The 25,339-nt window shown below is 41.2% G+C and overlaps 2 protein-coding genes across 7 annotated transcripts in view; one reads left to right on the forward strand and one right to left on the reverse strand.

Moving 5' to 3' along the window:
- The window catches only part of JAKMIP1 (janus kinase and microtubule interacting protein 1), a 228,400-nt gene extending 226,458 nt beyond the window's left edge, over positions 1–1,942 (reverse strand). Inside the window, exons 1-2 of the mRNA XM_066548634.1 lie at positions 1,834–1,942; positions 975–1,118 (exon numbers count right to left, since the gene is read on the reverse strand). The gene's annotated coding sequence lies outside the window, so the exon portion shown is untranslated. The remainder of the gene's footprint in view (positions 1–974; positions 1,119–1,833) is intronic.
- The window catches only part of WFS1 (wolframin ER transmembrane glycoprotein), a 52,756-nt gene continuing 28,673 nt past the window's right edge, over positions 1,257–25,339 (forward strand). The window contains exons 1-2 of one of the 6 annotated variants that reach the window (XM_066548640.1): positions 1,257–1,275; positions 22,621–22,812. In XM_066548640.1, the coding sequence (XP_066404737.1) occupies positions 22,626–22,812 (187 nt within the window). In that variant the 5' untranslated portion in view covers positions 1,257–1,275; positions 22,621–22,625. Of the gene's footprint in view, positions 1,276–20,612; positions 20,635–20,659; positions 20,804–21,054; positions 21,127–22,620; positions 22,813–25,339 lie in introns of those variants that run through there. The other 5 variants (XM_066548638.1, XM_066548635.1, XM_066548636.1 and 2 more) reach the window with 5 other exon arrangements.

The following is a 25,339-nucleotide window of genomic DNA, read 5'->3' on the forward strand; positions in this document are numbered from 1 at the left end:
TTAGTATTAACAACCTAACTATGTGCACCCATCCAGAAACAAAAAGCTCAAACCTCAAAAGACCTCAGGTGCAAGAAACAAAGTCATCCCAGTGAACCAAGAAGTACAAACAGAGCAGAGACAGAAAACAAATGTTCTAAGCCATACACAGTATCCCAGCCTTTGTATCACAGTAACTAATTTTAGCATTATTAACAAAAAGACATGGTTTTTCAATGCAGAACAAAAACATCATATCAAAAGATAATTAAGGCAAAATTTAAAGGTCTTTAGAAAAACCTTCTTGCCTAAATGCACCATGAATTAGTGTGTCTTAAAATCACAAAACACTAATTTTCAGCAGGTTTTGGAAAACCAACACAAAGATATTCACCCTTTGCCATATAAAACTTGAAACTGAAGCTGGCATCTCACAGAGATGAAACACAGCAGACCCTAATAAGCATTACAGAATCCAACTCCTGGTTAAATATACAGGCACATCAAGCTTACTGTCAGTGAGACCAACAGTGTAAAAAGAGACAATACTGTGTATACATGATGGGTTCTAAGCATAGGGCAGGGATCTCATTGAGCAAAAGGAATCTCTGAATGGAGTGGGTCTCAATTCCTTCCCCCTTACAAAATTTGCTAGGATTTATTTTCTTTCTTCTTCTAATAATTCTATTAATTTTAAAACAAATAAATACAGTCAGTTATCATTAACATAATTTCTTTTGATTGTTTTGATTAAGCAGTGTTGTGCATGGAAATAATTTGTAAGGCTAGTAAATATATAAATACCCAACAAAAATAATTATTGCTAGTTAGTTAAGCCTGTGTTCATCCTCCTCTAATTTAGAGATCCCACAAATCTGCAGTGACTTGCAGGCCTAGACACTGCTTTAAGGGCTGATGTAAAGAACTTTTTTTAAAATCTCACCCATCCACTAGAACAAACCAATCTTTATGGGGAACCAAGAGAGAAAAATTACAGTGTATGCAGGTACTCCTGTGATCCAGCCCACTGGAGTGATCTGTTCTGTAGTGTTGCCATAGAAAATGCAAAGGAAGCCTCCAATTAGGGACGAGGTCACATTTAAGCAGAGATATTATGTAAATATCAGCCAGCCAGCACCCTGCAAAAAAAAAAATAAAATAAAATAAAGGCCTCATCCTGCCAGCCCTCCAAGGGCAGGCCTCGGGTTCGCTCCTCGAACATCGCTGCCAGCAGGACCCGGCTTGCAGGAGCAGGTGCCCGCGCCGGAGGCTGCCCGGGGACCCCCGGCACCGCAGGTACGGCCCGGGCGGGGGCGGGCGGCAGCGCCGGGATGCTCGGGACCTTCCTGCCGCCGTGCCGGGGCTGCCGGCGGGGCGGGGGGAGCACAGGGAGCCCCGGAGCTGTCCCGGCCCCTCCGCGGCCGCGCCCCGGCCCGCTGATGGCTGCGGGGGAGTTGCGGGAGGGCGGGGGCCGGCGGGGGACCGGAGGGTCGGAGCCGCCTCGCCCCGCCTGGGGACGCGCAGCCCCTGCCCCGCAAGAACCGGGCCCCCTTCCCGGGGCTTCCTCGCCCGTCGGGTCACCGGCACGGACGGGCGAGCGGAGAGGGGCACAGCCTCGCCCCGCCCCGGGATGCACTTTTTTCCCTTAGGCATCTCGCACGACCAAAGTCTCCGAGCGCGGCAGCATCCTCCCTCCCTCCCTCCCTCCCTCCATCCATCCATTCCTCCATCCATCCATTCCTCCATCCATCCCTCCATCCCTCCGTCCTCCCTCCCCTGCCACGCCGTGCCCGCGCCGCCCCCGCATCACCCAAACAATCAGTAGTAATAAAAATCGTGCCCGCCGCCACTCACCCACTCCGCGGCCGGCGACGGCGGCAGGGCCCGGCCGATCCCTGCCCGCTCCTTCGCCGGGATCCGCCGGCGCGATGCGGTCGGAGCAGCGGCGCAGCAGCCGCACCTCGCTGCCGGTCCCTCCCCAGCTGTCACCGGCGGCCCGCCCTCGGGGGCGGCGGCGGCCGGGCCCTCCCGCGGCCCCGCCCCGCGCCCGCCGCCGCTCGGGGCGCGATGGATCCGCGATGGATCCGCGATGGATCCGCGATGGATCCGCGATGGGTCCGCGATGGATCCGCGATGGGTCCGCGATGGATCCGCGATGGGTCCGCGATGGATCCGCGATGGGTCCGCGATGGATCCGCGATGGGTCCGCGATGGATCCGCGGGGCTGCGGCGCCGGGAGAGCTGCCCCGCACGCCATGGGGACCGCGTCCCCTCGCTCGGTCCCCGCTTCAGCAGGTGCGGGCACGTCCGGCACGGAGTGCCCAGGGGAGGGACCCATTTAATTTTCTATGTTACACAAGAATTAGACGCGGAGTTGTCAGATCAACTCAGCTGCCGGACGCCTCTAAATCCTGATGCCATTTAAAACCTCATTCTTTTGTCAGAATGGAAGAGAATATCAGCTTGAAGCTCCCGGGCCTGGGCTTTCCTGGGGGTTTCAATCCAGACTGACTCCTCCGTGCATCGGCTGTGAACGCACCTCTACTAAAATGCTGCTCGTGGTTATATTTCTGTTGATCCAGATTCAGTGATGACCCAGTAAATGCAGCAGAAATGTGTTTCTGTGAGCCAGTCACCAAGACCTCAGAGATTGGGAATGGTCATGATAACTGGCTCAGTATTATATTGATGGTTTATACAGAATTGGTGTAAACTGGCCTCAAATCAAGGAGAAAATAAACAAGTTTGCCACTCCATTTGTTTTGTTGTTGTTGTTGCTGCTGCTGCTGTAGTGCTAGGTTTGTACTAAGTTTAAAAAGACAAGATGGCTATGGAAAAGAGATTTGAACAGGAATCACAATACACAAGAAACATGCATCAGCCTCAGAACATGCTCAGAGAAGTAGGTTGGTGGAGTTCAGAGAGACAGCTCAGGGCAGCATCACAGACACAGAAATTTGAGAAGGGAACACTTCACTATTGCAGATAAAACTAACTCTATTGATGGCCACACTGAATGATTAAAATCCAAATTGGAATGCACATTTTAACAGTCAAGGCAATTAAACAGAAACACCTTATGAGACTAAAAGGGAATATGCATTGCTGGCTGGTGTGAAGCATCGCTTAAATCTCTTTCCAAAAGGAGGCCTTTCAAACAAGACCTAAAGGAATTCTTCTGGCCAGAATAACCCCAAAAGTTCCTTCTCTGTAAGAGAAAATGCTGCTTTTGATTTTAAAATCAATACAAATTGAATGTCCCCAACAAATTGTTGTTAATTATTTAATATAGTTAAATTTTACCATTTTCTAAGAAAATTTCAGGTATAAATGTTTGATACTTAGGCTTTTAAAAAATGCCAACACAGTTATTAGTGGCTGTGTTCCAAGTCTGGATTAATGAAACCAGAATAAGCAGCTTGTTATGCTTTAGCTGCTATCTAACTGTTCTTCATAAGAGTAGGAATCTGGGGCCTTAGTTCTGGCCCTGGTCAGGGAGAGAGGAAATTGGAGCTCATAAATAATGTATGCATGGGTTCATATTAGTGTTATGTCTTGTGCAAGGATGCAGTGTTGTGTTCTGAAAAACAGCAGGATGTTCTGTATAGTATTTGCTTGTAATGGGTTGGTGTATAGGGCTGTGCAGGCAAAATATTCTCTTAACAAAAAATTTTCACTTGAAATTACTTGAAAATAAAGAAGAAAGTATAGGTTATATCTTAGTTAGCACTTTCTTTCTCAGTATTTTTTTCATGAGTAGAAACATTTCAGCTTTTTTCTTTAAGTAACATGAATTTGATTTAATTTAAAAGTAAGGTGATTATCTTGTCCACACAGAGTCAAAAATATTATCTTCCTGTCAGACACGGCTCTAATACCTGCTGTTCCATTCAGCTGAAGAGCAACCATCATTCCATGAACCCTAAAGCATTCTTTTGAGAGCTTGGACTTTGATATCCACTAATATCTAGAAGCTGAGGGATGTACTGCACTGTCTGTGCTGCACAGATTTACTGTAAACATGGTCCCATCCCCAAAGATCAAGTGCTGTTAGTGGTCATGGAATAGCCAAGAGACTGGCAAATTAGGTAAAAGTGAAGATTTATAATCTGGCCTGGTTTTTGTTTGCCTGTTTATTTACAGCAGTGTTGTATCTTACTGGAAGAAAACTACTGGGTCAAGCCCAAGTTCACACTGGAATTCTGTGGGTTGGCCAAAAATTAATCCTGATTTATCCTGGTGACTGTGGTGTCCCTGCTGATGTGGGAAGGTTCTGAACAACACAAACAGGGTGAGGAGCTGTGAAATCCAGAAGATGTCTGCAAAGGAAGAGAAGTATTTTGCCCAGCTATCTGCTGATTTATTACTACTGATTGTTTGGCCAGTGTGTTACCAGCTTCCTACCTCTGCTGTTAGTGACTGGTAAAGCAGACTGAATATTGGATCTGAAAAGCGGTGTGTGAGACATCAGCAAGACAATACTTGGCTCTGTTCTGAATTCCTTAAAAATCAATCCAAATTCTTCATTTATTTCAGGAGGGAAAAAACTGACTCTTTGAAACAACACTTTAAAAATGCCCTAAAAACCTTCTGGTAACTTTACAACTATGCAATTTAGAATTAGAAGCACCTTGACTTTATTGCACTCCTGCTACAGTAACTATATGACGTAGAAAGCAAAATAAAATTTCAAGGGCAGGCCATAATTGAAAAGTTAATTCATTTTTTATATTGATATTCTCATTTTAAAGAGCTTTAATCCTGCAGACTAGCAGAAGAATATCAGACTCGTTGCTCTAAATTTGCTTTTTAATCCTAATAAAAATCTCTTATAAACAGAGATGATGCTCCTGTTCAGTTAAAATTCAAAGCATGAGAAGTTTTTAAATCTTCAGTTCTTTTTGTAATGCCTTAAGCTTTTACATTATTTTATTAAAAAAAATCCTAGAGCATATTTTAAACTGATTTACACAGAGGGGACCAGCCTATTTGCTGCTGTAAATGTAAAAGGGGTGCATTGATTTTTTTATTATTGTTGTCGTTATTATTGTTAATATTATCAATACTACTATTTAGAAATCAGAAACAACACACTCAAAGAACAGAGTTTTTTTAAACGTTGTGTTTTTTCCCATTGAAATGCAGCCATCTGCAGGCAGTTATATAATAGTGCATAGAAACAGTACAATTATGTACAATATATGGCTATATTTAAAACTTCTTACAGCACTGATTATTATGAATGTTAACACTGCTCAGGACAGGAAAGAGAAAATTTCTTTTAGGGGAAACCTTAATTTGACTGATTATAATTATGCACTTTAAAGGATTTGGGTGTGATCTTTTATGGGAATGATTTTTCTAGAAAAGTTGGATTCAAGAACATCTCCTTCAGAAAGCCTGGGAGATTCAGAGTCATTGAAATGGAATGAGGTTTATTCTTCTAAGTTATTGTGGCATTGTGAAACTTGCAGTGGATTTGCATTTAAAACAGTCATGTTTTAGCATTCATTTAAGTTTTTTTAAGAAACACTATTTTCAGATTCAAGTTTGGTGGAAAGAGCTGGCCTGATTTTCTGTACTTGAGATGTGCTTTGCTCAGAGAGCTGGCTGCTGTATCCGTGTATGGGATGCCTGGACTCCCTTTCTGCATTGTGGGTGAATCTCTGGCAAAGCCACCTTGGCCCTGGAGCAGAGGTGCCTTTTATACACCCCAAGAGAATCTGTCTTGCTGTGCAATTATGTAAAAAATTCATAGTGGCACCAACACATGCCAAAAAAAAAAAAAAAAAAAAAAACACCTGCCATGCTACGGAATTTCAAAACACAGGATATGTGTCTGCTGTACCAAGGGGAAGTGGTGCTGGGGTGTCCCACAGCTCACAAGGTGGGACAAGTAAAGGTTTGGCCAAGGTCAGAACCTGCCCACATCTGCCAAGACTTGTGTGTGCATTGTATAAATTCCTTCAACAAAACATAGTCAGAATCTAATTTTCTTTTACAAATGGTCAAAACATTGATATGACAAGTTGCAGTGTATCATCTTGGAGATGTTCTCCCATCTTTCTCACCCTGGTGATGGGTTCTGCCTTAGGTGGGTGATGGTATAATACCCAGAAATAGCATGTGTTACAAACTCCTGCTTTCAATAGGGAATAATTAACATGCACAGGTATAAATAGTGGCCTAGCAGGAAGGAAGTAGACTGCAATTAAGAGTTGAAATATATAGTTTAACAATCATAACTTGTGTTTCTGTATTGTACTGGATAGATTGTACAATATTCCTTTCTTTTGTGTGTCAGCACGTGTCTGAGCAGATATGTATGCACTTTTAATGTTTCCTTGCACCTGTTTTAGAGCAGTCACATATTCCTTAGTAGAGGGGGAAGAGTCTTCTGGGAATATACACCCTGAAAATAGGATTTATTATAGGCTTTATGTACAGCTGACTTGGTTAAAAGCTGCCTTGCTGTGCAGTCACCTATCAAATTAAAAATGACAATATAAATAGATGAAGTTAATGACTATGCTGTGGAATATGGGAATAAAGCATTTGACTCATGCTAAAACAAAAGGGAAAATGGAAGATTCACAATATATTAACCCATGTGTGGTCAAAGATGCTGCTATAGAAGCAAGCACTGGTGCTTTGGTTGGCAATTGATTTCTCATGCTACACTACCTGCAGAGCCCTCTTTAATGCGTTTGCTGAGATGATTAGCTGTAATAAGGAGAGGCTAGGGATTAAAAGTGTAAAAATAACAGCCATTATGCTTCTTAGAAGGAATTCTCTGAGGATGTGTGCCTGTGGCTCACTCACGCTTGCTTTACTACGTGATGTACTGAGCTAGTCAGAGCTTTGATGGAAAAAGCCTTCTAAACATGGCTGTTAAAATCATGACATTTTGGTGGACCACTTTTACTCTTAATGATTCTTTTTTCTTTCTTTTTAAGAATGAGTTGCTAATGGACACCTTGACTTTCTGAAGACAAGTCTTATAATATTGTATATATGGATAATATTATGTAAGTTCATCAACTCTTGGATTGTAGCATTGCTCTCATAGAAACTTAACGTGCAAAGGGAAAAAGAAATTAAAATACCCTTTACTGGTCTTCTAATTAATATCAGAATTTAATCACACTGAATATTTTAGTACTGCTAGAGCAGTTTATATGTTTAGAGCATAGGTGAACTTTTCTTGCACCTATGGATTCAAAACTGCAGGTTCAGGACATAATACTTGAAAGGGTTATGCACCCTTTCAAAAGATAGCAGCTAGCTGGAAATGCCCTTTAAGATCTACCACAGTTTCTGTTATGCACACTAATGTAAATCTTCAATCAGTATTCAAAATCAATAAATGCTCTACTGCTGTCATGCAAGGTCTTTCGAGGGGAATATTGAGGAATTCTCCTGGATGTAGTTTCTTAGAGAATGAAAAAAAGGTTGCTCTCATAGAGTTGACCTTTGAGAAGAAGTAAAGGGTGATAGGGAAGTGAACAGATAGTCTGATAAATTCCTTCCCTTTTCCATATTAAAAGAGAAAATGAGCCAAAGATTTGTTTATCTTTGGAAAGCAAAATATAACTGAGCATAGATGTGCAAGATCTGCTGTTTCTCACTTGGAAGCAGCTCTCTTCAAAGACAGAGCAGGACTTTGAATACTGAATGTGGTCTTTTCTTTAGAGGTAGAAACTGGGTAAGACCAGTTGCTAACCAAAGGTACTGGAATCAGGGAATTTACCTTGAGAAAGATGAAATGAGCCCTTTCATTACTCGTCCTAGAGATGCATTACCATAGTCAGTGAAGATACCAAAACTCCTCCTGTACTATCATATTCTTGTAAATGCTCAGAAGCAAAATAACTTAAATTGTTCCTTGCTGTCTGGTTTCTGGTGGTGCAGAACCTGGATGCTTTTGTGTTTAATAAAAGTATATTTAATCTCTGCTAAGTATATTTAATTTCTGTTAAATGACAGCTTAATATGCAACAGAGGAAAAAGAAAACATTTCTCAAGTTTAAAAATTAATTGCCTCAAGTCTAATTAATATTATGGTAAGAAAAAAAAATGTATTAATTGCCCATATAGTTTTGGTCTCCTTGTACCACTTTAAAGGCAATTTCACCAAAGTTCAATAAAACAGGCTGCAATAAGCAGAAAGTTTAGACAGGATTAATGACATTAGTTCTGTCTTTACAATGTTTGTCCTTAGGAAAGGTACCAAATTGATTATTGCCTTAAAGTACACTGCTCAGAGTTCAGTGACAACTTGAGTAATTAAGAGTGTGTAAACATAGACTTCTATCCAAATAACATGGAGTGCACTTACATTTTCTTGTGGCCCCCGTTTTTCTTTAGAAAAATAATTGGGACTAGAATAGAGCAGTTCAGTTGGAAGGGACCTACAACCAGCCCTCTAGGCCAACAGCAATGTATGCTGGTGGAAATTGACAGCACCATTTTGTGATGGAGGGTGGAGTCACATGGCAAATAAAGACTGAGAAAAAATGGGGATGCATGTCAAACAAAATTTAATTAAACTGTGTAATTGCAGGCTCAGATAAACAGGAACACTATGAAAGTGTTGTGAGCACTCCCATAAGATGGTACTATGCATACAACAGCTTGGAAAAGGCTCTCTGTTGTTGTCTAGCCACAGTAATGTCATAGTGGGTTCAAACAGATCAAGTGGGAAGCTGATAGCAGAAGGTATCAGTGAATTAGGCTGTGAGAAGGTACAAGGGATGTACAGTGGAGGAAAGGGCAGTCAGCCACAGAGGTGACTGAACTGCTGAGGTCCCTCAGCTCACACTGTGCACGAGCTCTGGTTGTTCACAGCCCAGGGGCTCGTGGCTGTGCTGCTTCCAGAGGCAGTGGCCAGTCTCCATGGGGGCTCTCAAAGGCTAGCTCCAGCCACAGCACTTTGTAACATGGGCTTCATCCTCTGTGCCTCTTCCCTTGGTGATGACTCATGATTTACTTCAAAAAGAGAGGGCTGCCAGGATGACAAATTTAGGCTGCAGATCCTGTGTGCAAATTAATTCTCTCTCTGTGCAGTCTTTCCACTTTCCCAAAGCTCATCTAAGGAGGCTGCAGGGCAAAAAGAAGCAAAGAGAACACAATTCATACCCCAGAGCTCAGTGTATGAAATGTGTTTAATCTCCTAAAAAAGGTAAAGCTCATAAAGCAACCGGATGTGCTTGGAATTTCTGCATTATTTCCCTAGCCTATTATTTTTATTTATTTAAGATGTCAGTACAACTGCATTTGGAATATAGCCTGCCTATCTCCTACAGAAGCCTTTCTTGCTCACATGAAATGAGTCGAGCACAGTGTGTCTAAAACGCTTTGTGGTGCCAGACATGAGGCAGTGTAAGGCAAAGTATTTCTCTGCTTCAAAAAAGGAATGTTCTCTTGCCTAAAGTGAAAATGAAACGGAACCTCCAAAGGCTTTCTCTGTTCCTCATGTACTTATCAAAGGGCATAACAGTATTGAATTATTTAGGTAACTTTCCCTATTAGACTGTGTTCTTTTATGAATCATTTCAAGTGGCTTGCGCCCTAACCATAAAAAGTCTTATCATATTCTAAAGACTTTGAGAATTGCCCAAAGGAAAGATTTTAGGTGAGTTAAAAATTTATAGCAAAAAAAATTTTGCGAACCTCAAATTGCATTTTTATGAAATAATCTTTTTAATCTTAAGGATGTGATGGTTTTGGCTAGGGTAAAGAGAACTTTCTTCACAATGGCAGGTGTGGGGCTGTGTTGTGGATTTGTGCTGAATACAGGGTTGATAATATGGAGATGTTTTTGTTATTGCTGAGCAGAGCTTACACAGAGCCAAGGCCTTTTCTGCTTTTCATACTGCACTCTGGCAGGGGAGTTGGAGGTGAATGGGAGACTGGGGGGAGACACAGCCAGGACAGGTGACCCAAACTGACAAATGGGATAATGCAGACCATGTGACATCAGTATATGAAGTGGGGTGGGGAAGAAGTGGGTAAGGGGGGATATTTGGAGTGATGGTCCTTGCCTTTGTTTCTCTTTCCAAATCACCAGTACACATGATGGGTCCTGCTGTACTGGAGATGGCTGAGCACCTGCCTGCCCATGGGAAGCAGTGAATTAATTCCTCATTTTCTTTCCTTGTGTGTGTGGCTTTTTTTTCCCTGTTACTCTGTCTTTATCTCAACTCATGAGTTTTCCAGCTTTTACTTTTCCGATTCACTTCCTGATCCAGCTGACTGGGGAGTGAGCAAGCAGCTGCCTGGGGTGAAACTACAACACATAACTTTAAAAAAAACAACCCTCCCTGCCCTCTCTCACTCCACTAAATGGCAGGTTAGACAACTGAAGGGAGTCTAACTCAAGAATTAAATTGGTCATTTTCTTTTATCTTGTGCTCCAATAACTTCTTGAAGATTTGTTTCTTATTCCCACTCTGCTATTCAAAGTTTTATCTTAAGACCAGATGACACCTTGATCATGTGTAAAGAGCAGATTTCTATTCATGAAGCTTAATTAATGCAACAATTCACATAAGTATATCAACAAAACCACAAAAAATAAAAGGCAAATGTATTACCGGCTTTCAAATTGCTAACTGTGAATATTGTCAACCTTGTGTTAGCAAAGCATTATGCTGATTGGATATCTAAATTTGGCTCTTTCTAAATAAGTCTCTGATCAGTAGTCTCAGCTGTGTCCAGCAGAAAAAGCTTTTTAGGTTTTCTGACCAACATTTGTGAGATTAACAGAGGTAGGAAGTAATAAGGGAATATTCTAAATATCGTACTTTAAAAAGTGATATATTGCAACATGCAGTTGGAATTGAGTACTTATCAATGTTCTGAAGCTCCTCAAAACTTCTTTAAAAGAAAAGTGATTCAAAAAGTGTGGTAATCTGAATAATAACAAAATGTTGATAAAAATCCCAAAGTTGGACAAAATGTTGATACATTATCTGAACTATCTTGTTCTCTGAAGCATTATTCCTAATACCGGGATATCCCTTATAGCAGTTTATATTGCCTCCTCTTAAAAAAACCCTCAGATGATGGTTGTTCAGATGGCCTGCTACAGTGTTCTTGTAATGTTTTAATATCTAATCTAAATCTCATATGCTGCAAGTTATTACTTCCTGTTCTAACTACTTTGAGTACTAAAAAAACATTCTCTTTGCAAAATATTTTGCATATTTTGAAGTGTCTTCTTTGCCAAGGCTAAAAGACCAATTTTCCCACTTTTTTTTTCCTAAATTCCATCTAGGTTTCTGACTCACTGCTCTCCACTAAAGGGAAATCACTTCATCCATGTGATCTACCCCTTTCCAAAGTTTGCACCTGGGTTTTGAAGTGTGGCAGCTGTGGCCTTACAAGCCTGAGTAGTGAAGGGATTACCTCCTGTATGCCTTGCATGCCACAATGGCACTTGCTTTTATCTGAAATAGAATGACATTCCTGATTTATCATTTTTTAATCTGCTGTAATCCCCTGCATATTAGTACACAGCCAGTTATTCTCCATCCTTCTTTGGCTTCTTGGTCCATCCTTTTATTGACCTATCCTGGATCATAGTTTAGCTCTATAAAATGTAATATACTGTGTAAAATTCTTGGGTGGTTTGGAGGGGTTTTTTTCCCCCAATTTATTTGAATCATTGTAATGATAAAATAAGTGAAGATCTGTGACAGATTGTCTTTGAATATCAGGAGTCATTTTATTTAGTCTTTCCTAGATCAATTACAGTAAAGTGGATCCTGAAGTAGTATAGGGAGACAAGTAGTGAAGAAATGGGTTTGAATCTCCTCCAGCACTGTTTTTGTAATCATAGAGTGATTTTTTCATTAGTGTCCTTTTCTGTTAACAAAATCAGTAGGAGACTGACTGAAGATAATTATCAGTAGTGAAATGTGGGAAATGTCATAATTTGTTTGTTTTAAGCTGTGTTGATAAATTCTAATTCCATTCAGAAATCTAGGTTATCGCCTTCAGAGAAATGTACCTATGAATTCTGAATTCAATACAGAATATAATGGCATCTTCTGATTAGTATGTTGGGGAAAACAGGGAAATGGAAACAGAGAACTGCAGATCTTGTCATATGTTGAAAATATGCTGGTATTTCTTTTATGAAAGACAGAATTATATTATTTATTTGTTCATCAGGAGCAGTATTTCTAGGAAGAGTATCTCAGAAGTGTATCTCTTGCTGCACCTGTGGCTGATGTAAATGTATTATAAATGCATTTATCACTGGAGAGGAACAAATGGTCCATACCAAAAGCCAGATACTGTTCTGCATAGCTGTTTGGTTTGGGGGGTTTTGGTGACATTTTTGTGGGGGGAGGAGGAGATAGGAAAAAATATTACTATAGCCTTTAATGTCAAATTCTGTGTTCTTAACTGTGAACAATCTAAATGGGGACAGGTGTAAGTATGAGTAACTAAGTTTAACTAAGAACATGAGGTTAATTTTTAGATGGGTTTTTGCTAGTATTAAATATACTACAAGTTTTGTAATGTTTCATAATACCTGAAGTGTTTGTGTGTCCACAAGCTTGGATGGCCTTTTCTTCAGGTATATCATTTTGCCTAAAGAGCAATAGTAACTTCTGCTAAATCTTTGCCTTATTTAACAATTTGTGAAGTCCTTCTGAAGGGCAGTTAAGTAGCTCTTGTGGATAAAGAGAGATGTAGAAAAAGAGCAAATGTGCGGCCTGAGTCAAGGCAGCAATTCAGTCCTGATCCCAGGCACCCTTTGGAAGGACTCATGTTGGAGAAGTTCATGGAGGACTGTCCTGCAGCAAGGACCCCACACTGGATCAGGGGAAGAGTGTGAGGAGTGCTTCTGAGGAGGAAGGAGCAGCAGGGATGACCTGTGATAAACTGACTGCAGTCCCCCAACCCCCATCCCCCTGTGCTGCTGCGGGGAGGAGGTGGAGAATATGTGAGTGAAGTTGAGCCCAAGATGAGAGATTTTTTCATTGTCCCTCTCTCATTTGATGGGTAATAAATTAAAATAATTTTTCCCTGAGTTGAGTCTGTTCTGCCCATGAGAGTAACTGGTGAGTGATCTCTCCCTGCCCTTATCTGGACCCAGAAGCCTTTTTTTTTTCTCTCCCTGCCCTTATCTGGACCCACGAGCTTTTCCTTTTGTCTCCCCTGCCCAACTGAGTGCAGTGATGACTGTAGCCAGCACTTGGCATTTAGCCAGGGTCAACTCGACACACTGAGTTTGTTAATCTGCATTATACATTAACTGTTTCAAAATTAAAAAGAAAATTTGCACCAGAAAATGTGTAAAATTTCAGGCCAAAGTTAACATCAGTGTGCTACTCATCATACTAAGGCCTGCTTGGGTCCAGAAATGATGTAGAGACATATTTCTGCATGCATGCCTGTGCTGGAAAAAATCAAGGGTGATGTAATGCATAAAGAGAAAAATATCATTTATCATTAAGAAATAAGGGGAAAAGAGATTTTTGCAAGGAATTAGGATGAATGGGGCGAGAAATATATGTCATAAACTATCAAAGAAAAATAGGGGGCAAATCATCTTTATGCAGGTTATGCTACTGGAGCTTTACCAGTAGTGGCAGTGGACTAAGGCTATATGTGTGCAGGGTTTTTCTCCTTCAAAAATAGGATAGGAATAGAAATACAGGATAGGAATATAGCAGCTGTACAGCACTATAGAAACACACCTGGATTAAGTCTAAAAAGAGTATTTCTTTTGTAGCTGAAGTTATGAATTTGATCAGTCTAAATACAAACTATAATTGTGAGACTTCCATGGGGTTTGGGCTCTCACTAGTAAATTAGCATTTCACACTGTCTGCTCTCTACAGCTTCATCAAAAGACAAAATTATTTCAGTTTCTCAGGAACCAAGTGGAATATATTACTCGTATTTACATTGAAATAGCTGTTAATAACACAACAGTGACTATTGCCCAGCATGCTGCTCTCTGTTCCCAGACTTTTTGTAAGCACTCGTACCTTGAGAGTTCAGAAAAATAATTTTCTATCACCTGATTAGAAATCACGATTTCCCCCGTCTAATTAGTAGACAAGAGACGTTTCTACCATCTAAAATAATTGCAAATGCTTTCAAGAATGAAGAGGTTTTATTGCCACCTGGTGGGAGTCTTGTGACACGTCCTAATTGCAGACAAGATTGGGAAGATGTTGAAATACCTCAAACTAATCAACAGCATCCTGCAAGAATATAGTCTGACTACATCTGGCATCGTGAGAATAATTGGATGATTGCATTTGCTAAGAAAAATCATTATTAAAAATCATTATTAAAGAGCTGCAATCTGTCCCTACCGTCCTTTTAATGTCAGGTAGAGGCACTGTTAGGTTACTAAATTCCAGTTCTATTGATGTTAATCAACACAACTGGAGTACTGGCATGTATAAATAAAATCTGAACAAGCTTTTAAATGTGAAACATAGTTTGAAGAATCTGTACATTTTACAACAGTTCTTACAGAAATTATTGCATCACTGCCTTCTGATTTATATCTTTCAGACAAAGTCCAGTGCAAGGTTTCAGAAAGTAAAAGAAATCTCTTGCACTTGGAAATTCTGAAAATTACCTGAACTTGTTACCAAATGTATCAAACCATTAATGGAGTTTTTGATAAACAAAAATATTATTAAAATGGCACAGGAATGAAGAAATCTTTAAATTCTTTATTTGGTATGGCTGAAGGAATGTTTTTGGGTTCATGGTTTCCTGTTTACGTTTTGCATGCTTGATGCAGTGTGTCCTACAATCAAACAGATGGGACACACACGTGTCCCCCATTCTGGTAACAGGATGAACACGTCTGAAGTTCTCTGTGCACTGCCTCGGATGCACTGCATTGTCTCATCCAGTCACACTAGAGGTCACTGCGAGCAAAGATTAAGCTTGAAAAGGCAACGCTGATGGATCAATTTACAGGACGAAATTTGTGGCATACCTTCCAATTTCAAAGGTTGACACAAACCCGTCCATGTTAAATATGTTATTTGAGGGGGCCATAGTACTTAATGTTACCTCATTTACTGACAAACTACTTACAAACTGTTGAAGAAGTTATTCCTATGAAGAAAGCCTTAGTGCTTGAATATGTCCAGTTCAATTTTAGACAAAATTTAATCTCTGGCAACACCAAACTGAATAATGATAAGAGTTCCAGGCTTTGTTGATATTTGTTGCTGTTTTTTCACATATAAATTTTAAGGTACTATTCTTTCCCCCTAGGAAAGCTGCCCTGCTTTCTCTAGACTGTAGCAGAACAGTGCAACTTTGATTGAAGTTCTGCTTCCAGAGTTAAGGAAGCTGAGTCCCATTTGTATTGTGGATTAGGAACAACATCAGTAGTTGTCTCAGAGTGAAATTGTGAATAGAACAAATCTAGAACATTCAAGGAACTGGAAGAGGAATGGGCTGCCCTTTACGTGTTCCAGGGAATGCATCCAACCCAGGGCTTACCTCCCAACAGCTGCTGTGTCAGACCTTCACAGCAGCTCCTGCACAGGGTTGTAAATGTGCCCAGTTTTAAAAACTTTTCCTCTTTCACAGTTCCTGCCCACAATTTGAAAATTTGGCTGAGCAGTAAATGCAAAACAAAACATCTGGTGCCACCTAAGTCACCTATGGCTTCCTTTAATGCAGGTATTCATTTGAAAAGGAAAATGTTAACCCTTTTCTCATGGCTGAGAGAGCCAATGGGGGAGTGAGAGTGATGCTTTTCTATATGAAGCAGTGATGATGAACAGTACTTTTGTGCTGCCACCCAGAGTAGGACAGCGGAATAAAGGGAGATTAAAAGAGCAGTGGACAGGGAATGATGCTCACATCACCCTACATGCTTTAGTGCATGAAAACAGTACTTATGTGGAAGCTACTCCAACCCTGAGGTAACAGAGGCAAATTTAATATGCAGATCAGGGAAGAAGAGTCTTCATCATCATCTTCACAAAACTTCTCAATTCCTATTTTACCTACTTTTTGTGCCCATTTCTTGTGTTTTTCCTTCAGTTTCCTCCCACCCTTTTATTAATTCTTTCTACTGAATGTCCATCCAAATGGCACTAACATCTTAATTGTTCCCATCAAATTGCTGATTCTCTGGATTCTGTGTCCCTTTTCTATGCTTAAATTATTGTGCTCTTTCTGACAGAAAATACCTCCCACTTTAAATTATACACTGCTTTGAAAACATAAAAAGAAATCTGGTTTTCTGGTTTTTAGTCTAAGGAAACAATACTATCCAGATGCTCATAAGGAATGTTGCAGCTTTTATTGCACTAATATTATGGTGATGTCATGCTTCTATCAATTAAATTATACTGTTAAAATGGGTAAACAGAGTAAACAACTAAACATATTATTTTGAAATAACAGCTCTTGTCTTAATTGGTAAGGTGTGGCAAGAAAAGAAGTGATTATTTTTGAGACAGGTTTTAGGACAGTTTACTTAGCATCACTCAGACATTTTCATTTCCATAATGTACTTCCTTTCATAACCACTGAAGATGCACATGGCATTTTTCTATGAATTTTTCACCTCTTCTTACTGGCACAAGAGCACTGCTGACAAGGTTTTTGCTAGGATTAATGTATTCCAAAACCATCAAGAGTAACTATGTCAAATCTGTTTCTGAGTATACCATGGACTAAAGAAATTAATTTTCAGAGGTGCTATGAAAAACATATGGAGCTGAAGGCTATTCATTGGAATGAATCACACTTCATGCAGGTCTGTTTTCTTGGATGATCACTGCTTTCTCTCTTACTTTTAGGAAGTGTGGCTACTTTTCCCTCTGGAGTGATAAGAAACTATTTGTATGCCAGCAATGCTATAAGCATGATCTCATTTCAGTAATATAGGTAAATCAATTTGAGTTAAGGGATTTAATAATAAAATGTATTTAAATGTTGCTTAGCATAATCTTTTGCTGTTACAAATTAATTTTCTAGAAGACAGACTTTCCTTAAACATCTCAATGCTAAACACATGCCTAAATAAAGAAATACAAACTTCACAACAGAATGTGAAAATGTCAGTTTATATTACATGCAGTTTAACAGAGGCAACATAAGAGCTGCTCAGATTATTAGATATCCCAAGTATATCTCTACAACTCAGTGATGATTATATGGAAAAGCTGTTCATTTCAGCCTGTATCTCAGTAGTGTACCTCAGGTGTTCAGACAGCCATTTCTATTACATTTCATCATCTCAGGTAAAAAAGTTTACAGAAATCAGCTTAAGTCCAACATCACTCTGTAAACCTTCAAAATACTTGTAAAAGGATTATTGATTCTCTAGTACAGAAAGTATGGCTTTTTTTATTTTGTTCTTTTTTTTAAAATCTGGGCTGACAGCAACCTCATGCAGTTAAACAAGTGTGTAGTTCTGGACTCCCTCATGCAAGGAGCATGGAGGCATTGGAGTCAGTCAAACAAAGGCCACTAAGATGATGAATGCACTGGAGCATCTCTCCTATGAGGAAAAGCCAAATGAGCTGGGCCCGTTGTCAGAGACTGAAATGTTATGGTTAATGGCTGTAACATTATTATGAAGGAGCTTTGTCCATTATGGGAACACTGTATACAGAAGCTGTGACCATCACACCCCACTCTGATTATGCCTCCTGAGAGCAACCTTGGACTGTGAGTTAAGCCACCTAAGGGAACCTGAGATAAGGTGACAGTATTGCTCAATCACCTCAGGTCTAGGGAAAATAAAATAAGGCTGACGGAGAAGAACACATCCACAAGATAACCAAACCCAGCAGCTGTCCTGAAAATGATCCCTGGCTGGGTTCAGGCTGGGGAGGCCACAGCCCACAGGCTCATCTGCTGAGGCCAGGTTTGTTCAGACTGCCCCCAGCCAAAGGGGGAGCAGAGTTTTGGGTGCGTGGCCTAGCTCTGGTCAGAGACACTGAACACCCATCCTCCCTCACACAAACTGGCTCAGCTGTGAAACCTCCACCCCAGGAAGGCCACATCCATGGGACATCCATGTGAGGGGCAGCTGAGGGGGTTTCATAATCCATCAAAGACCCTCAGAGCACTCCCCAGACTGATTCCTGAGGCCTTGCAGCAGAGCACTGCATGCGATGCAAAGGGATCCAACAGATCCAGAGTCTGTTGTGAGACTGTGTAAAATTGTCCCCCACCCGTCAGGGGACATACCTGGGCATGCCCACCTGGCACAAATGTAAATCAATCCATTGAACCCTGTCTTTTCAGGGGACCCTCACCACCAAGAAAACCAGGACAGGACCAACAGGACACTATTGAGATCCACAGAGTGGTGGTATTTTCTACTTAATCTGTCATTATCTTTCTCTTCCCCCACTTCTTTGTTCTATTTCTTTCTTTCTCCTTTCTCTCTCTCATTTACTGTTAAATAAAATCCATACTACTGACTTTGGCATATGGTGACATTTGCACCTTAATTCAGGCAGAGGCATCTCATTCTAAAAATTTTAAGAACCTGATCATAACACCTGTTCAGCCTGGAGAAGGCTCAGAGGGAAGACCTGAAAGGAGAATGCAAACAGGATGGAGCCAGGATCTGTCCAGTGGTGTCCAGTTAGTTACAAGACCAGAGGAGTGAACACAAACTGGAACACAGGAGGTTCCCTCTGGACATCAGGAAGTGGTTTTTTTTTATTGGGAGAGTGATTGAGCACTGGCACAGGTTGCCCAAGAAGGTGATGGAGTCTCCATCCTTAGAGATCTGGACACATTCCTGGGCAACCAGCCCTAGGAGGCCCTGCATGAGAAGGAGGGAAGAGCAGCTGACCTCAGGATGTCCCTTCCACCCACAACCATTCTACTGATGCCATGAGTCATAACTGAAATTGAAACAGGTGCTGTGCCATGTTATTACACGACTTCCACGTTTCTTCTCTGTAGCTGTAATAACTACAGCAACAATTTGCAACTGTGATAATGCCAGATTATCATTTGTGATAAAGTAATGCCAAAGTGAAATCAGTGGAATTGATAATGGAAGTTATCATCATGTCTGAGTTTGGTTTACTCTCACTAGTGTTGCAGTATTCATATAACACATGTGAGTATACGAGGCGTGCATGACAATTCATTTACTGCAAAGGTTTAGTTGGCTTTAACTAAGGACCTGATCAAATTCAGCAATGTGCATCTTCAGTGTAGGATCAGACATAAGCAACCAAAGAATATTTTACACCAAGCCTTGCTATTATGATGGTTAGTAGCCAGTGTGGCAATTTTACCCTTGAACTGCAATAGCTTCTGCCATGTGTGACTCTGCCTGTGCTGGAAAGCAGCAGGGGAGGCTTTATTTTACACTTCCTTTATAGCTGCTTTTCTAGCTACCACCCTCATTTCCACCTGCTCCCTAAGCATGTTACATCCGTTAAGCACACCCACTGAATACCAAATCAATTGTATAAAATAATATCTTGAAGGAAATGTGAATAGCAGGGGGAGCAGATTGCAGAACTTTGTCATAGCAGAGTTAAGTCATACTGTCAGTCTAAGGAAACAACAGGTAACACATGGCTGGCATTGCATATTCCTGATGAAACCACATTACACTCAGACTACAAGTGATCTTCTTAAATGTGGGGTTTTTTTCAAACTTATTTTGAAGTAAACAGAAGTTTAGTCATGTTTGTCTAAACTTGTTTTGTGTAGAAAAAAAAAAGTCTTATGCCTTCCAAGGCAAGGAAATAACACCCAGGACCACATTTTTATGTGAGGATTAAAAAGAACTCAGCAGGCAGTGACCCAAAGGATTTAACTAAGATTTGAAAAAAATGAAAGCATCCCATGATCTCCTGCAAACTTGGAACTTGTGAAAATCAACAAAATAACTTATATGAATGACTGAAGTTTAAACTTAATCTCCTACTTTGAATTTGTAGCTTGTTCTTATGATTGAGGTTTTAATTATAAGCTATTCAAAGTACCATATAGGGACCGTGATTTATTTAAAGAGCTCGAAAATAAAAATTAATTCTAAAATTTATTAAGTTAACCGTCATAACAACAGCAACAGTTACACGTAAGTTTACAGTTCGCTTCCTGCCTAGAAGCCTTCCACCTATGTGGCAGAAATGCTAGGAGGTGTAGCAGCAGTAACTTGGAGTGCATTTAGAGAAACCCAGTTACTGGGTTACCACCCTTTTTCCCCATTCTCTTCGCTCCTGTACCGAGAAACCCCGCGATAGAACGGGGAAGGTCGGGTGCAGCACCGGGGCTGGCTCAGAACGACCCTGCGGCCGCTACACCCCCAGAGCGGAGCTGCGGCCTCAGCCCGGGCTGGCTCACACCGACCCTGCCGCCGCTGCGGCCTCACCCGGGGCTGGCTCACACCGACCCTGCCGCCGCTGCACCGCTGGAGCGGAGCTACATCCTCACCCCGGGGTGGCTTACACCGACCTTGCCGCCGCTACGCCGCCGGAGCGGAGCTGCGGCCTCAGCCCGGGCCCATCGACCTCCGCCCGCCTCCCCCGGCACCGCCATCTTGCAGCGGCCCCGCCCTGGCACCCCTCCGCCCCGCCGGTCCTGCGCGGCCGCGACCACGGCCGCCCCCGCCCGGCCTCGGCGGGGCCTCACCGGAACCCTCCCCGCGGCCGGAGGGCGGTGAGTGGCAGCGGAGAGAGGAGGAGGCCGCGGCCGATGGGCGGGGCAGCACCGCCCCCCAGGGCTGCGGGCTGCCGGCGGAGCCCCAGTCGGCGTCCGGCCGCCTCCGGAGGTGCGGGCAGGTTAGTCATCGGGGGTGTGAGGTCCTGACTTCGCCCGGCCGAGCTTGGTGAGCGTCTGGGGCGGGACCCCGCGCAGGACGGCCCGAGGTGCCGGCCTCGGCTCCGGACCCCCGCTGGGGCTCCCTGGCCTTCCGGAGAGGCAGGGCCGCCCGGGCACTCTCGGATCCCCGGGGAACGAGGCCGAGCCAACTCCGATGCTCCCGACTGGGAGCGGCTGGCGGCGGTGGGTGCGGAGTCACTGCTGGCAGCGCGGAGTCAGCCCCCGCTGGCTTGTGAACAGCCCGGAGGAAAAGTTGGTGGTGCCCTTTGTAGGACAAGCGCAGCGTGATCTTTGGGACGGGAGTGTTTTTGCGAGCTGGCTGATAGCGAGGTGAGCTCCTGCTCACGGCTGTGCTGGGGAGGCTGTGCCGGTGCTGCCCGTTCTGGAAGGAGCCGGACCCGTCCGAGCCGCGCATCCCCCGCGGGGCGCCTCGGGCGCGGCCTGGCCGCGCTCGCCGTCCCTCTTACAAAGCACTAAGGTCAAGTTCAAGCTGCAGGCACAGTAACTTTTGTGATTGTATAATGGTTAAAAATACTCATGCTGGTTTACCGGGAAGGTATTTTAATCTCTGTGTTTTCCGAGGACTGTTTGAAGGTTGAACTGAACTATGTTGGTTTATTTATAACTTGATGTAGAAACATAATACAGAAACGCATTTACTTCTATCAGTAAAATATTTTCTGGTTTAGGGCAGCTTAATTTTTGCAACCAAGTTGTCAAATTAGGAGTAGTATGTTCGGCAGTGGAGACATTGCTAGTACTCTTAGCACCCTGTTGTGATTTTTGTGTTGTTTGAGTGGAAAAAGTTGTTGGTTAAGTGATGTCTGTGGTTTTGGCCATACTACTTTAATCTTTACAAGGACAACTTCAGGTTGGTATTCTGAATTAATTCTGTGCTTATACAGAATTAAAAAATATTGTTTATTGCTAAAATGCTCCTTGCAAATTGCTTAACTTCAGGAAAGTTGTTCTTAAGCAGCAAGAGTTGCTATGTGTTATGCTGTGGTAGTATATGCATACCTTGCTACTTTTGTCTTGTGAAAGCCAAACTTTCAGTAGGCATTTTTATGCAAGTTTAGGGAACTTCTTACTATAGAGCAGAGATCCCCTCTTATTTTTGAGAGGACTTATAGTTAAAAGGTCCTCTTGTTCAAGGCCTTTGCCTCCCTGCCATGTATGATTTTTTTTTTTTTTTGAGTGGGACATAAAGGTATTTAAAGTAAGCTAATTTTGAATCATGGGCATTTAAGTTGATAATATCTAAAAACAGCATCCTTGGTAATTTCCCATGCAGAGTTCTACATCTCCTCCTGCTTTGCCTTCTTATCATGAGTCTCTGTCTCCTTATTAGGTGATGACAGTTAACCAGGCCTTAGATAAAAGTTTTTTTATTATTACAGACTCGTCCATAAAAAGTTTGGGGCTAGTCTTTATTTCTGGCATGTATAAGCAGAACATTAAATTCAAAGAAGAAATTTATATGCGGCATTTACAGGATTGATTATTAGTTTTAGCATTTGTTTACACTTGTAACCCTATTATTACTAGTTAGGAAAAAAAGCAGTCACTGTTCTGGCACAATGTTGTATATATATGATCAGATTCAGCTATAGCTGTTCATGCTGGGAGTTACTGAAGAATGTATAGATAAATCTTGAAGTTCCTGTCAGCCTTCTTGCCATTTTCTAGGCTTTTTATTTACCTAAATTATACAAATACATTCAGATTTCAAGTTTTTATTAATTGTAAATGAATAAAAAGTCATTCAGTTTTACATTGTAACCCTGCTTTCTGATAATTTATCATTCTTTTCTTCTTTGGCAGCTAAAATGAATTCAGTTCCTGATCCCACCTCAAGTCCCTCTCACCCCCAGCAGCATCTTGGAAGGTCCCAGCTAAATGCTGCTCCTGTGGCCCATAGTGGGAACAGTCAGAGACCTGGAACCTCTTCAGGAGATTCTGCAACTTCTTCAGTTCCTGGCTACTCCCGGAGCAGGGAGAAAACAGAAAAAAAGGGTAAGTATGAAAGCAATTCTTATGCAAAATGGGCTTACACATAATAATCTCCCAATGTTTCATGTATATGTATTCCAAACTCTGTTTAAAGACACTGTAAAGTAGGAAAATAAATTTCTCCAATTTCTTTTAACCTGTTGTTGTGCAAGAGTCTTTGCTACTTCAGCTTCCTTTGTGCATATTTTTGAATTTTCCTATCTAATTTTTCAGGTTTGTACAAAGCAATAGAAAAGAACTTTATTTGAAAAATTGGTAGGGAGATTTAATTAAATTTACTATAATAATATTTCAACGTAATTTCTTTGTTTGGCTAGAACACATGCTATAACTGTAGCTTTAATATGAATTCTAATGTGGATGCATAAGATACTACTGTAATGTCGACTGATAGAATAATAAACTGGTACATGAAGCCAAAATTGAAGTTAATATTAGCAGTAAGATAAGAATTTGGATTTAAAGTCATGATACACTGTGAAAGGCAGAATGATGTGGTTCTTTTCCCCCACTTGCTGTGAAACTATTGAGTTTCAAAGATTGTGGAAACTGATAGGATGAGAGGTCTTGTGCAAAATGCAGAACAAAAGCCACCTGGCTCCTGTATTCACCTGCTGAGTTCCAGTTTTAATTCAGTTTCTAATCTAAAACTTGTGCAAGATGGTCTTGTGCTCAAGGTCTAACTCATCTCTTGCTCTTTAACTTTCTTTAAAATTGGACTTTTGGTTGTGAAACTGCTTATGTACATGCCCTTAATGTTCACAAATATGAATCTCTCTATTGAAGATAGTAAGGCATCCAAGAGTTTAAAATTATTAAATGTGTGACTTTCTGTGTGGCACATACCAGATGCAACTGAGCTCTGCACATAGTTTTGGCCAATATTATGACTGTGTCAGCAAATCTGTTTTTTGCATCTAATTCATAATTGACTGTTGGAACCTTCTGGGTTCCCTGTTCCCAATGAAGGAGAATTTTTTTTGGATATCCTAATTTCTATCCTGTGTCAGTATTCAGTACCAATTTTGTCATCTAGCCCACTTGTAAAAGAATTGAGAGATGATGGAGATTTGACACTTCTAACATTACCTACATGGTTGCTAATTTAGAGTTAGTGCTAGCAGATATGTTTTCTTTCTTCATTTTCTAGTTTCTTAGTATGCTTCAACAGGGAAAGAATAGTAACTATAATAGGAATATGGTATGAAGTTATCTTGGCCTTAGTTATACTATGATTTGAAAAAGCAATACATAGCTTTCTGTTGTTGGTGCCCGCATTCGTGCAAGATTCTGGAAATCAACCGTCTGTCTAGTGGTGTTTTGCACACAGGTCCTGTCAGCTATTTTTTTTCTATCTAATTTGGAGTTTTTCTTACTCTACACAAATGTTGGACTTTTAAAATCAGACTGATTTTTATCTTAGCCCTCTTTACAGTCCTGTGTATTTGCTAATGAGCCCTACCTATGCAGCACTGTATTAGAGATGCTGCTTATAAAAGAAGGCTTTTGAGCATTGATGTATTTCTCCTTTTCAGTTGTGACTCATTCCTGATTGCTTTAAGTTCTTCCTATTAAAATATTATGGGTGCCTGGTGCCACTGTCATTGCCCTTCCCATGCCCTTCTTAATATACTCAAGTATTTAATGCAGCAGAATGAGCTACCATTGCCATAGTGTTGTGCTGGAATCTTGAACAACCAAGATTTTAGTGAATTGAGATAGAAAATGTCTTCAATAATATATAATACAGTATTTTCTTATATGGCTTATGGTTTTAGAGTTATGCCATTTGTGATAGTGCTAACAGTTAATAGAGCTGAAAACTTTTTTAAAAGAAAGGAAGTTCTGGTCATCAGAACTTAAAAATGGGCATTTTAGTAGGACTTTAGAAAGAACTGCAAATAAAAATACAAGTTCAAAGATGTACATATGAAAATAAATACAAAACAAACTGATATGTCAAACAGAAAATTGGCACTTCAGAAATTCTCAAAATATTTGAACTGACATGAAGGTGTTCCTTGGAATCACCAGAGCCCTTATGATAAATAACATTTGAGTTTCTCACAGGTCTAGGAAAAGTGAAGGATTTGGACTCTCAGCCAGGGCATGTTGTGGTTTGGTTGTATGAAGGGAAATATGCTCCAGCCCAGATGTTCTGGGAAGGGCTGCTCTGACTTCTTTCTTAAGAAGTTGGGTAATTTTTAATAGTCACTATGACTGTAACTAACTCAGAGTGATGGAGAGAGGACAGAAAAGACCAGCACACTAATATACAGGAAGCTTTCTCAAATCTTACTAAATACATAGAACACTTCTCTTTAATGATGTCTTAAATATCTTGCTCAAATTTAATTACTGTAACAAATTTAAGTTTGTATAATTTTAATAAATCAGCTATAATTTCTGTTTGAGAAGGGGAAATCTACTGTGTATATGTCAATTATTTGGAATAGCAGTTTCAGCTCAGGACTATCTACTCAATGCTCATGTGCCCTCCCCCCACAGAAGGTCACTGGTATACTGGGCT

Source organism: Molothrus aeneus, chromosome 4 (genome assembly GCF_037042795.1).
Source record: "Molothrus aeneus isolate 106 chromosome 4, BPBGC_Maene_1.0, whole genome shotgun sequence".
Classification (NCBI taxonomy): Eukaryota; Metazoa; Chordata; class Aves; order Passeriformes; family Icteridae; genus Molothrus; species Molothrus aeneus.